The sequence below is a fragment of the Tachypleus tridentatus genome, chromosome 1 (genome assembly GCF_004210375.1).
Source record: "Tachypleus tridentatus isolate NWPU-2018 chromosome 1, ASM421037v1, whole genome shotgun sequence".
In the NCBI taxonomy this organism is placed as follows: domain Eukaryota; kingdom Metazoa; phylum Arthropoda; class Merostomata; order Xiphosura; family Limulidae; genus Tachypleus; species Tachypleus tridentatus.
This window is the reverse complement of record NC_134825.1, coordinates 15221357-15236018: the sequence shown is the minus strand read 5'-3', so window position 1 is coordinate 15236018 and position 14662 is coordinate 15221357. Positions and strand designations below refer to the sequence as shown.

At 32.6% G+C, this 14662-nt stretch overlaps 2 protein-coding genes across 5 annotated transcripts in view; one reads left to right on the top strand and one right to left on the bottom strand.

The window, feature by feature from the left end:
- LOC143243234 (GDP-fucose transporter 1-like) overlaps positions 1-1865 on the top strand; it is a 44678-nt gene extending 42813 nt beyond the window's left edge. Inside the window, exon 10 of the transcript XR_013024257.1 lies at positions 1415-1865. The gene's annotated coding sequence lies outside the window, so the exon portion shown is untranslated. The remainder of the gene's footprint in view (positions 1-1414) is intronic.
- A 4439-nt stretch (positions 1866-6304) lies between these two features.
- The window catches only part of LOC143243115 (coatomer subunit gamma-2-like), a 60582-nt gene continuing 52224 nt past the window's right edge, over positions 6305-14662 (bottom strand). For all 4 annotated transcript variants that reach the window (XM_076486919.1, XM_076486947.1, XM_076486986.1 and 1 more), the window contains 4 exons: positions 14287-14455; positions 12756-12853; positions 11093-11231; positions 6305-8462 (listed from right to left, as the gene is read on the bottom strand). In XM_076486919.1, the coding sequence (XP_076343034.1) occupies positions 8224-8462; positions 11093-11231; positions 12756-12853; positions 14287-14455 (645 nt within the window). In that variant the 3' untranslated portion in view covers positions 6305-8223. The remainder of the gene's footprint in view (positions 8463-11092; positions 11232-12755; positions 12854-14286; positions 14456-14662) is intronic.

The window sequence follows — 14662 nt, the reverse complement described above, 5'->3', positions numbered from 1 at the left end:
TAAAACCGTACTTCAAACAACATATCTAGATGTCAATTTGATGGTAATTACCTATTTTCAGTCTTGTATAATAAGACGTGTAGTACGCATCGATTTACTCTTAAAAAGTAAATTATAATTTATAATATTATGGTTGTAAAACCTCTTGTAACATATCTTCCTTATACAGAAGAAGCTGCTTGTGTTACCTTGGACAAGAAAGGTTTTTAAAAGTTTATTTGTATAACATATTAAACTGGTAATGGTGAGGAACTTTGCATAAATTTACCCCAGTATTGTCACAAACTTAGAATCATTTCAGACAAATGTATTTCCCATGTTTTTATTTTGGGTTCCTCTATCTGAAACGCATTCAATTCAAAATCTGAGGGATGTGGCTTCGAATTCCCTTCACATCAACCATGTTCACCTTTTCAGCCATGGGGTTGTTATACTTTGATTGTCAATCCCACTATTCATTGGTAAAAGAGTAGCCCAAGAGTTGGCAGGGGGTGGTGATGACTAGATGCCTTCTCTCTAGTCTTACACGACTAAATTGGGGACAGGTTGTGCAGATTGCCCTTTTGTAGCTTTGCACGAATTTCCAAAAAAAAAAAAAGCCTTAAAGTACATTTTGATAAATATATCCCCAACTGATGTGGCAGGGATAAAGAAATTCATAGCATACACAATTTTAACACCATAATTTTACCTAGGAATGATAGTGATAATTGATAGATGTGCACTTTGTGAACATCCTCATAGCTTGAATTAAAAAGTGCAATGTTAATGAACTGTGGGCAATTAACTTTAATTAGTGCCTTCATTAGTGATAATTGGACAATTAGTAAAGATTTTTAAATTGAAAATGTTAATACATGGAAGAGTGTAATATCAATAAATGTTCTAAATTTCTTTACTGGTTTTAATGGTGAAGTGGAATGAAAACAAGCTAGGCTTTTAATTTTAATCACTTACTACAGGTTAATTACTAAGGGTCTTGAGACAAAATGAGTAATTTATGAGGAAAATGGGTTACACCTTCAACTTACACTACATTTGATTTTTGAAATGTTGGGGTTCTCTTTAAGGGGGCTTCCTGCTAGTACAGCAGTAAGTCTATAGACTTGCAACTCTGAAGCAAATTGAACCCCCGATTTTAGTGGGCTCAGTAAATAGCCTAATGTGGCTTTATTATAAGAAAAATGCACACAAACATTCTTTAAGGGTCAGCACTACCTTAATGTTGTTCCAGCCTTGGCAAACTGATGTTCTGAACATTTTAGTTTTTTGTTTTATATTTAACACTTAAAACATGGATCATGCTGATGTATACTACTGTATTTGACAGGAACATGATTAAGTTTCTGATTAACAGGGGGCATCCAGAAGTCATACATTTACCTGATTGTTGTAATTGTTTCTTTGTTCTTAGGTATGCTGCATCTTCAGTGATTCTATGATGATTTAGTATTCATAGCACTGTCACTCTTCACAAAGTTGTCAAGACATCACATCCACCATATAATATATGTGCATATAGACAGATATGAACAGTGTACTTCCAAGACCAACCTTGTTCCCAGTTTTATGTTGTCTGAGAAAGTAACAGTGTACACAAACAATGTATGTGCATGAAGACAGACACCAATGCTACAATTTGAAGAAAGCATCTAAGGTGAAATACTATATTGTAAAAATGAGTTATCCAATCACTAGTCTTTTTATAAGATTATTAGCCAACCAGATTTTCATTTTGACAGCTTTATGTTCTAGGTATTTTTTTATGCTTTACCATGAATCAGTCTCTTTGAAATATTTTGGGTATACTATTAAGTAATGATTCTTCTAAAGTATACTCATCTTTCCTGCTCAGTTTTGTTTTATAATGAAACTTCTGTAAAACATTGTGACCACCAGTAAATACATTGAGACAGCTGTTTCTGGCTTTCTGTCTGGCATGAAATCTTCCTTCCTGACATATTAAGTATCAAGTGCACTCTTTGTTTTAAACTGTCAATTTTTTTTAGTGTTCCAGTATCCTACCAACTGACAGCTTTGCAGGAACAATAATTACATGTGTGGGTACTTTTGCATGAGTGGTTCTGGAATGGAAAGGTCAAAGTTGAATAATTATTAATGAAGAAATGGTTGTTTTATACAACAGTTTCTGCCAAACAGTGGTCTAGCAATTTGGGTTTGGTAAACACTTATCATCTGCAGGACTTTGATTATGTCATCAGATTTTGTGATATTTTCAGGTTAACTAATATTTCTCTAACAGTGAATAAGATTGGTCTGCTGTATAACAGGGAGTTCAATCACGAAATATATATGTAAAAACGGCTCGTCTGGGCTGAGAAAATTTTTTACGCAGAGGAGTGAACAATGTTTCGACCTTCTTCGGTCATTGTCAGGTTCACAAAGAAAGAGAGAGGTAACTGACCGGAAGCTGACCACATGTTTGAAAGGGGTTGTGTAATGAGTGTCGGAATGTAGAGGGCGGGTTTAGATGTTGAAAATACAATTTTAGACATTCCCAGCAACCAATTAGCAATCCTCATAGAATTCACCACGATGAAGACAAACTTCATGTTCAACAACCACAACTATATACAAACAAATGGCCTAAGCATGGGCAACCCAGTATCACCTGTTCTAGCCAATATTTTTATGACACAAGTTGAAACACAAGCAATTAACACAGCATTACATCCACCACTATACTGGTACAGATATGTAGACGACACGATTGCGGGATTAACATCAACAGAACACACACTTAATTTTTTCAATCACATTAATGCTATACATCCCAACATCAACTTCACATGTGATAAAGAAGGAAGCAATCAAATATTTCTTAACCTCAAAATTACAAGAACTGATACACAATTTAAAACAGAAATCCACTGAAAAATCACCCACACTGGACTACACATTCCTTGGGACTAAGCACATGAAACAAAACAAAAACTCAACATATTAAGAAACCAAATAAACACAGCCATAAAACGACATTCACCAGATAAAATTAACGATGAATTAGACAAAATAAAACAATACTTCATCAACATCAATAAGTTTCTTCCACAAACCGTAGAAAACATTATATGCACACACCAAGACAGAAAGCAAAATCAACCAACAAAAGTAAATATATCTCACGAATCAAAAAATCACGAAACCATATACTGCTGCATACCATGTATTCCCAACATCAGCAGAAAAATAATCAACATTTGGCAAAAACTAGTAACAAAATATTACATTCCAGTTAATACCAAATTTATTCAAAAACCAGGCTCAAAACTGAGGTCTATACTATGTAAAAACTGCCACGACTTCTATATTGGAGAAACAAGTAGAAAAATGGAAACCAGATTCAAAGAACATAAAAAGTCACCTTCACACGTTTTCGAACACTGCAAGTCAAATAAACACAACATAACCATAGAAAACACTCAAATACTAAATAAAGAAACAAACATAAACAAATGCAAAATTAAAGAAGCCTTACTTATACAACAACTTAAACCCAAAATAAACCAATATAAAGGAACGCCTTTATACCTATATTAATATAAATAAAATTATATATTCAAACATCTAATACCGCCCTCTACATTCCGACACTCAGTTACACAACCCCTTCCAAACATGTGGTCAGCTTCCGGTCAGTTACCTCTCTCTTTCTTTGTGAACCTGACGATGACCGAAGAAGGTTGAAATGTTGTTCACTCCTCTACGTAAAAAATTTTCTCAACCCAAACGAGCCATTTTTACATATATATTTCTCTACAAGTGGGTTTTCTTGACATCACTGATTATTCAATCAGGAAATATTAAAAAGCAATTTGGCATATCTTTTAAACTAGTCAAATTTTTGCAAAGAAAAGGAGTGAATACACACAACGAAAACAATATTAATTTTTAACACAAGACAGAAACATTTTTTTTTAAACAATGGACTATTGTCTTTACTGGAGAAGCCTCTTGAAATCTATACAAATTGAAAATTTTAAAAATCTCTTGACAGCTACTGTGTTCAGTTAAGCTGTTCCATCCTGAACTTTGTTATATTTATAAAACTGTGACATTATACCAATCTTTCCCATTACAAAATAGTGAAGGTTGCGTATATTCCAGACATTGTGTATTCATATTCGGATACAGTTTTGGGGGTATTCACATTTGTATTTTAATACTTTGATAGAAGAAAGTAAGCACTCAAATTTACAATACTAATATTCTTATTAATTTAGAATACTAATATTCTTATTAATTTAGAATACTAATATTCTTACATCTACAGCAAATGAATTTATCTTTCAGTACAAGTTTCCCAATCTTTTTACTGGTAATAAAATATTATAGCATTGAATATCAGAGAAAACTATTGAACAGATGATGGGGAAAGACAGGCTCGACTGAAAGCTAGGAAAATTATGCTTTGCCTAAGAGATAACATTATAACGAGCGATTTACATTAAATTTCATATTTCTTGAAGAGATAGTAAATTAATTAGATAAGACAGGATGCTTAAAGAGAAAATGTGGCATTTCTTATGCTAGGAAAAATTTGAGTTTTTTAAAATACTGCCTTATAAAACTTAAGAGCATAGAATGTATATAACATTAAATTATGTATTATTATCTACAGTTTTATGCTCCACTAATTGGTATAACATGAACAAAAACAGTTTAATTAAAATTTGAATGTAACTTAGTAAAAGCATTGTGATATGTGCAGTGAAAGATGCCCATGGTGGGAGGGATAATACAAGGTCACCAGTATTCTTATGGCGATGTGCAATGTTAAAGTTGAACTCCTTAAGTTTTTAGAGGCATCTTGCTGTTAAGCCTTTTTGATTGCAAAAATTCACCTGCCATGTTAGTTCTGCATGACTGATGATAGGCAGTAACAGAAATGCCCCAGGGCTTGAACGAAACAGATCTTTCCGAGACACACAATATCTCCCTTCTGTAGCATTTATTGCCTTGATGTAGTAGGTGATTATATGCACATGTTCTGTCCTGTGTTATAGTACTTGCAACAACAGTACTCTCACTGATAAGTTATTGACATGTGTATTTAGACTAATTATGTCAAAGTAACTGACTTTAGGGCTAACTTTAGAAATTAGACCCAGCCAATAGGGCTAGGATTTCCATTAAATTTAAAGGGCGATGCATCCCCAATACTAGTAATATGCTATATAGTATTGCTCCTAGGCTTTCAATACATCTTAATCTAGGGCCAACAAGAAAAAGATTTATTTGGATATATTATAACCTTTGATTTCATAGATGTATGTACTTTATTGATAAAGTCGCCCTTTCATTGTGATTTAGGTAATATTTTTTAGTATCAATAACAACTTTTTCTCAAGCCAGACTTGATTCCATTTGCATTTTACTGTTAATATTTATATTATGGTTTAGTACATGCACTCAAGCATTTCACAGTTAATCTTTGCATCAGATGGCCAACCATACGTGTTCAAAAGTACAACAATAGCAGCACTTTGGGTTACCCATGAAACAGCTAATACTTCCAGTGTTTCTTTTCAGCAGTACAAATGCATTCATTGACAGAAACAGCAGACTAGCCAACAGGATGTACTTCTAGTTGTCATCTATGTTGTTTGGCACGTCTGAGAAGATCAGTTACCAAAAATATCCGAAATCCTAATAATTACATAAAATTTATGAAGTATGCATAGATTCTATCTCATTAATATCTATCACTTAAGCTAAACCTATTTACAACACTCCTCCCCCTCCAAAAACAAAGTATTCATCTGAAACATGCATATTTAACATGAAACTAAACTACACAACCATTAGAACGGCTTTTAAATATCATTCCACATACAATTCACAAATTCTGTGACATTGTGAAAAACAACAACTTCTGAAGCCTTAAGTATCCAACAGTTTTTATTAAATGTTACATTAGTTTCACCAGTTGTTGTGGTCTGCCATGAAGTTTTACGTCAATTCCAACAGTATTTATCATCATACTATTAAATGTTACATTAGTTTCACTAGTTGCTGTGGTCTGCCATGAAGTTTTTATTATCATATCTGTTGTATTATATTTGCTTCAAGTTTTGTGCTGTTTATTGTTTAACCCCAGCAGCTTTTATATTATAATATGAAGTGTCATTTTAGTTTCAATAATTATATATCACATGTAAGATTACTTTCAACATTTCAAGAGTTGAAAAATTTGACTGTGATGGTTAAAACATAGACAATACTGTTTCACAAGTTTATTAAACATAATGACATTGGGGTGTGACTAGTGAAAATCCAGAACATACACAAAGAAAAAATTATTTTATTCAGTCAGGCTTAATAAAGCAGGAAACAAATAGTATATTTTATAGAATATTCCATATTTTATAACTCAGTAAAAACATTATACTGGAATGATTCAAAACAACATGGACTAAACAGAGTGCTTTAAAAAACAGAAACTTAGGAGTTAATATTAAAAACTGAAGGCAGCTTTATATATCACAACATAGTCGCCATGGGTAGCATTCATACTCAACAAACACCCATTATAACTAGTTTAGTAGACTAGTTCTTTGTTTATCAAACTGAAAATAGAATACCATCAGTTTCTAAAACAATACACATAATTACAAAATATTCATAGTTAAGAATTTATTAACATAAATTTGATATAAATGGATAACTAGAAAACAAAATATTAGATGTTTTCCAAAGTCAATCAAGTTTTTTGTGAAAGGCTCTGTCCTTACTTTCTTCTACACCTATTTAATACTTACATTTTCATGTGATAAAACTGAACATTCTATTAGCATTGTTGGTATTACACTTGGTGGTGACACAGTAAATTCTAAACAAACCACACTCAGATAGATATATTAAAGAACAATGATGAAGATCTGGCATTATTAAGTAGTTTTTCTGGAAAAGTAGAAATTTTTTTGCATATTTTACATTTTAAGTAAAACCATCCTTATTTCTTGGATGAGTTGGAGTCTGAAATATAAATATTTCCTTGGTATCTAATACGACAAATCAAATATTAATTTTACAAGTTCAAATTCAAATATGTTGTTTAGTTCTTTCTGTCATTGCCCCTGATAAAAAAAACAAACACACACAATTCATCAAATAATGCCCTGTTTCAAAGGAACAAGATAAGAGATTGCTGCAGATTACAAGGTATGTTTATTCTTTGAGAATTTATTAAAGCCAAACATCAAGTAACAAAAGTTGTAGTTAATCTTTAAATCTACATTGTGTGAAATAATCATGTGTTATATCAAAATTTACTTTAACGATGGAAAAGAAAACGTTTCACGCACAACAATTATTTCCCTGTTTTAATTTTAGATATAGTTTAAGTTTAGTGGCCAAATAACTACCTTTCTTCTTTAATTTCACAGACATAGCTGTAGTTCACAGTTGTTCATGATGCAACTTCCTGTGGATTGGTTCTGAAACTAAAATCTAAATAAATCTTCAATCTTTTACCAACAAACACCAAGTGTCTAATATAAGATGATAATCATGCTTACTAATGAAAAAAACGCAGATATCTTGTACAAAACGTGAGCCTTTTCACTATGCTAAAAAAACAAAAATATCAGCCAATTTCTTTATTAATATTTAAGAACTTGAAAAAAACTTTAACACAAGTTTATGAACAACGTCAACTTATCAGTAAAACTACTTCTCATTTTTATTTTTACAGAATTATTTAACAAATATCTATTAAGTGAAATATGTTCCCTGTTCTTAATCTCTCCTAACACTTATAGAAGTTAACCTACTAAAACTCTATTCTGAAACCATCCTATATATAATTATCATCATTGTTGCTGCATTTAATTTGGTTGTACGTCAAAACAAGATTATTTGGTTTCAGTTTCCTTACAAAATCAGTTTTTCTTAAACAGAAATATTTTTCCTTGTTATGTTCTCTGTTGAATCCACATAAAAATGAGTATTACGAAGAATTGTCAATAATTAACTTCACGGGACCGAGACAAACTTCAGTAGATTAGCATGTACTGATGTTTGATGAATTGAGTTATTAAAATTATAATACCATCAAAATAGTAATATTCAAAAGATACACATTGTAGTACAATACACGTAAAAGATCACAGTATAACCCTTTACAGGTGCTTTACATGGTTCCTTTAATTGGCGATTAGAAACTGATCACGTTATAGTTTTATAGAACTACATGACATGCTAACCAATTGCTGAAGCTATCACCTCACTAACATTTGGGTCCATGCTACGAACAGCAAGATTCATAGTAACACCTTCGGAACTGCTTCCAAGAGCTAGCTTAGCTCGAACTAGGACATCATGACCTCCACGATAAACACCTGCTAAGAACAAAGTATGAGCATTCTTTCCTTCTGGGGCTTTGTCTGACTGCTCACATGGCTGCATTCCCACAAACTGGATAATATTCTTTATACTCTCTAAATAATTTAAAAGAAGCTTGCAGAATGAATCATCACAGATACTGAATAATACTGGTTTCTTACCTCTCCTAATTACAATAATCTGAACTGAAAACTTTCAGGTAAATATACCAAAAACTTAATTACATTAAACTGGTGTCTTTTTAAGAATAACTTCAAGTAATAACTACTTATCCTCCAATCATTACCAGTTAATGAAACCACGATCTCTTAGGTAAACATCACTAAAGTACATTTCTTTCATGTTAACAAAATGTAATAAAAAAGGTACAATAATGTGTTGTATGCAAACATGATAACTAAATACTCCTTCAAGATGTCCTTCAAAAAAAGTTGTATACAAATGGTGGGAAATTGTATAAAATATAGCTTAACACATCTTGTAAGAAAGTCATAAAGATAAAAAAAAATAGTGAGAGTAGAGTGTACTGATGTGGATATGGTAAACAACAAAACAAACTCAGTTAACTGGTTTTGTTAGGTTCAATATTTTGTTAACAGAGAAAGTCATATCAATCAAGTCGTAAGTAGCTTTCAAGAGGGTATCAACATTATACAGATCAAGCAGACTTGAATCATGTTCAGAAAAAGTTCATAAATCCAAATTAATAAAGACAAGTTTCCTGCCAAGTCCTTACATTTGATCTATAACTTCAAATATGAACCAGATCCAGTTCAATGGGAAACTGAATAGAATTCATTTCTAGTAAACTTCTTATTATTTATGAAAACAAGAACAAAACAGTGTTTAAAGTCCAGACAAGATACTGCTGAGAAATGCAATTTTCTATGTGTTTCATTCTCATAAGAACAGCTAATCAATTATACACACACTGCTACCAAGTATAATCTTATATTACTTGTTTAAGTTTCTAGATAAACCAACCTAAAATACCAGCTTTGTTAATCGTAATATCACACCTTAACAATTTAATGCTTTTATTTTACAAGACAGACTCAAGTCAATGAGGACAGTAGTGTGTAGTGACTAGATCTGTACAACTATTAATGAGGACAGTAGTGTGTAGTGACCAGATCTGTACAACTATTAATGAGGAGAGTAGTGTGTAGTGACTAGATCTGAACAACTATTAATGAGGACAGTAGTGTGTAGTGACTAGATCTGTACAACTATTAATGAGGACAGTAGTGTGTAGTGACCAGATCTGTACAACTATTAATGAGGACAGTAGTGTGTAGTGACCAGATCTGTACAACTATTAATGAGGACAGTAATGTGTAGTGACCAGATCTGTACAACTATTAATGAGGACAGTAATGTGTAGTGACCAGATCTGTACAACTATTAATGAGGACAGTAATGTGTAGTGACCAGATCTGTACAACTATTAATGAGGAGAGTAGTGTGTAGTGACTAGATCTGTACAACTATTAATGAGGAGAGTAGTGTGTAGTGACCAGATCTGTACAACTATTAATGAGGATAGTAGTGTGTAGTGACCAGATCTGTACAACTATTAATGAGGAGAGTAGTGTGTAGTGACCAGATCTGTACAACTATTAATGAGGAGAGTAGTGTGTAGTGACTAGATCTGTACAACTATTAATGAGGAGAGTAGTGTGTAGTGACCAGATCTGTACAACTATTAATGAGGACAGTAGTGTGTAGTGACCAGATCTGTACAACTATTAATGAGGACAGTAGTGTGTAGTGACCAGATCTGTACAACTATTAATGAGGACAGTAATGTGTAGTGACCAGATCTGTACAACTATTAATGAGGACAGTAATGTGTAGTGACCAGATCTGTACAACTATTAATGAGGACAGTAATGTGTAGTGACCAGATCTGTACAACTATTAATGAGGAGAGTAGTGTGTAGTGACTAGATCTGTACAACTATTAATGAGGAGAGTAGTGTGTAGTGACTAGATCTGTACAACTATTAATGAGGACAGTAATGTGTAGTGACCAGATCTGTACAACTATTAATGAGGACAGTAATGTGTAGTGACCAGATCTGTACAACTATTAATGAGGACAGTAATGTGTAGTGACTAGATCTGTACAACTATTAATGAGGAGAGTAGTGTGTAGTGACCAGATCTGTACAACTATTAATGAGAATAGTAGTGTGTAGTGACTAGATCTGTACAACTATTAATGAGGAGAGTAGTGTGTAGTGACTAGATCTGTACAACTATTAATGAGGAGAGTAGTGTGTAGTGACTAGATATGTACAACTATTAATGAGGAGAGTAGTGTGTAGTGACTAGATCTGTACAACTATTAATGAGGACATTAGTGTGTAGTGACTAGATATGTACAACTATCAATGAGGATAGTATTGTGTAGTGGCTAAACCTGTACAACTATCAATGAGGACAGTAGTGTGCAGTGACCAGATCTGTACAACTATTAATGAGGACAGCAGTGTCTAGTGGCTAGACTTGCACAACTCTCAATGAAAAAAGGTGTGTAATAGCTAGCTTTGCACAACTCTCAATGAGGACGACAGTGTGTATTGGCTTGTTTTACAAGAAAAATCAGATAAAAGTAGAGGTGAGTGTTGAAACAGTGAAGTGTCTTCATTGAAATGTTTCAAACATGAAAAACTGACACAGCTCAGTAAGTGAAATTACATGCATTGATTGGTAAGCTTACCTTCCATAGTTTTCATAGATGTCAAAGCAAAGGTGTCTTCCAGTTCATTATCAGGACCAAGTTCTTCCCATGCAGCTGCAAAGTTAGGCTTCACTGTTTTCTGTACGTGGTCTGTCACAGTGACTTCTAGGTCTTCAAGCTGTAGTAGTTTTTAAATGTTTTCTTACAAACATATTTACTCAGATATTCAATATCGGACAGAATTTTAACTTTAGAGCAAACATTAAATATAGTAGATACAAACTTCCAATGAGTACAGTTCTTTCAACTTAAATAACTACCTTGAATTTCAAAACATAAACGTCATAGCTTGGAAGTTTTTCAAAGGTTCAAACATCAAAGTAGAATAAAATATTCTTATCAGCTCACTAACCCTCACGTATAAATCAGCTGCATCGACTTGGGATACTGTAGGTAGCAAAAAATCAAAATTGCCATATATGAAAATACCAAATTTGACTTTACATTTCATAGTTGGATTTCATTTTTGTGCTGCAGCAATCACATCTTTTGATTTGGAATCCATGTCTTTACATACTTTATCCCCAGAAACTACCGATTTTACATCAGTACCTTTCTCTTACAAAACTAAAAAGTTGTCTAGTTTCTTGCTGAATTTCCTGCACACTTGAAAGATGATATATAATTACATTTTATCAGCAAGTGTTCCCACACAGTGAGAGCATGCAATTTATTAGATGAATTTTGAGCACTCTGATCAAACATTTTGATATTTTCTTAATGGCAGTTTGCAATCTCTTGTCCTACAATACATTTTTCTGTCATGATGTGGTTATCTTGCCATTTTGGTGGAAAGTCGAACAACATAACACAGTCTTCGCTGCTCGTGGATCTTTTTCATTTCTATCCTTTCTTCTGTTCAGTACCTTGAACAACAAGAGGTTTCTTCAATATTTTGTCATCCACTGAGTTACACCATCAGAAACGATTCAATGTTAGGTACCTATGCTCACAGAAATAATTCAACTGCAACCTCCATCCTCCTTGTTAACATCAATCTCATGTTACCTTCACTTTCCTCTTTGTCATCACCAGAAGAAAAAACACCACTTCACTTATCTCCTGCACAAATATCTTTACATATTGCTTGCCTGTATATTCTTCTTTCTTGCTAGACTTCTCTCAACAGATAAGCTGTTGTACTCGCCCTGATTATATTGTGGGCATTTTCTATACATTGGGTGTTTACTTTTCAAGATAATTTGTGATGAATTATTATAATACCCAGAGCATTCACAGGTTGTAAAATGACATTTGCACCATAATAATGCCATTTAAATGAAAAAAAAAAAAGCAGTGGACTTTTGTTAATAACTTGGAAAGAGAAAAGTGATCAACAACAAGTTTCAATTTTTACTTTTCTCAGCAATCATCAAACTTAACTCACTTTTACAGATCATAAGACCTAATTAATAACAACAAGTTCATGTGAATTTTAAATAATTCTGAATATTTCTGCATGTGACATATCCTAAAACCATCTTTAGCAATGAAGAAGACATGGCAAATTAAAACAAACTTAACATTAAGAACCTTATTCAGACACAAAGAAAAAATCTTGAAATAAAAGAAAGAAATGGCTAAAGTAAAGAGAAAACCAGCAGAAGCTAAATGAATCCTAAAGAGGAAAACTAAATCCTACAATATATTCATCTTCATAGCCTTCTTCATCTGCCTCCCCAATGTTTGGATCACAGTCCTTCACGAGATACTTCAAGGTATTGCTAAAAGTACCTGCAACTGTAAAACAGATACAACAAAATGAAACAGTTATTGCTATATAAGAATAATGATATAGCTATTAACAATTATTCTCATCTTTATAGTCACAATACACCAAATCATTATAACGGTTAACACTAGGAAAATTCCCATAAACAATAGTTACACCTAGATTTTACAGTACATCAAAATAGAAATCTTTAACAGAAATATGTGTATATTGCACTTGCAAGTATTAATTTACAAAACCAAAGTTTTTACTCTACTTTCCCAAGAATAAGGTATACAAATTATGAATATACACTAACAGTAACACAACCACATCCCACAGGTAGTGATATTAAGTGTATATGGAAACCTCTACTGTTCAAAGACAACATTTTAGAAAACTAAAATACTGTCCTATATAAGAGATAAACATGAACAAATATTGTACAATACAAAATTAATGTACAGTTAAAAATCCAGTTACACCACTCTTGTAAATTATGAAGTTTAAAATGCATTGATAACAATGTAGGTAAATTCCACTGGTAGGTAGTGAAGCCTAGTCATACACAAGTAACAATATAGGTACATTCCACTGGTAGATAGTGAAATTTACATATAAAAAGGTATCCTCAACACTTACCAGTGGAATGTACCAACATTCCTACTTATGTATGTTTAGACTTTACTACGTACCAGAGGAATGTATCTAATTTGTTACTGATGTATGTTACTTATGTATGTCTAGACTTCACTACCTACCAATGGAATGTACCAACATTCCTACTTATGTATGTTTAGACTTTACTACGTACCAGAGGAATGTATCTAATTTGTTACTGATGTATGTTACTTATGTATGTCTAGACTTCACTACCTACCAGTGGAATGTAGGTATGGAATGTACCTACCAACATTCCTACTTATGTATGTTTAGACTTTACTACGTACCAGAGGAATGTATCTAATTTGTTACTGATGTATGTTACTTATGTATGTCTAGACTTCACTACCTACCAATGGAATGTACTGACTTTGTTACTTATGTATGTCTAAATTTCATGATGATTAAAAACCCACTTGTTGTAAAAATGTATTCTCAAGACAGCTGGTATGGGTATTTGTTAACATGAAGATGACCTAAGAACGTTGAAATATTACACTTGCTGAGAACCTATCATCCTTCTAAAACATAATAAATCATGTCTTTTTTAAGAAACATATTTAAACATTGTCCCAGTAATAGATATTTTTAGACTTAATTTTTCCTACAATCTTCATTTTAAACATTTCACAAGGAAACAAGTATATCACAATTTTGAAAATTTGTTCCAAATTTAAGATATTCGTAGGTCATTTATCAAGATACAAGAATATGTGCTGTTCATCAGACACTAAGAGAGATACAAACTCCAGAATAGATCCTAACATAACACTTATGCTGCCAATCTCAAGTCACTTACCCATTATTGCATCATCTGGTAACCTGAGGCATGTATAGGTTGTACCTGTTACATTGTATGGAAGTTTGGAGCAAGGTACATTACAGACCAACTCAAACCCTTCTGAAGGCTCCACTTCAACTTGGACATTCTCGAGGATTTGATCATTCAGTGTATTAATACAGTTAAACTAGAAATATATCATAATTTAAAAAAAAATTACTTCCCATTCTTTATGTATTGTGTTCACAAATAAAATTCATTCTAGTCCTGATATCATATAGCTACATCATTAGATTTCAAACACTTCCAGAGAAATGATAATAGTGCTATAACTTACTAAACAATTTCTAGATATACTTATAAATCTTTCTTTGAGAGAATAACAAATAAAAAC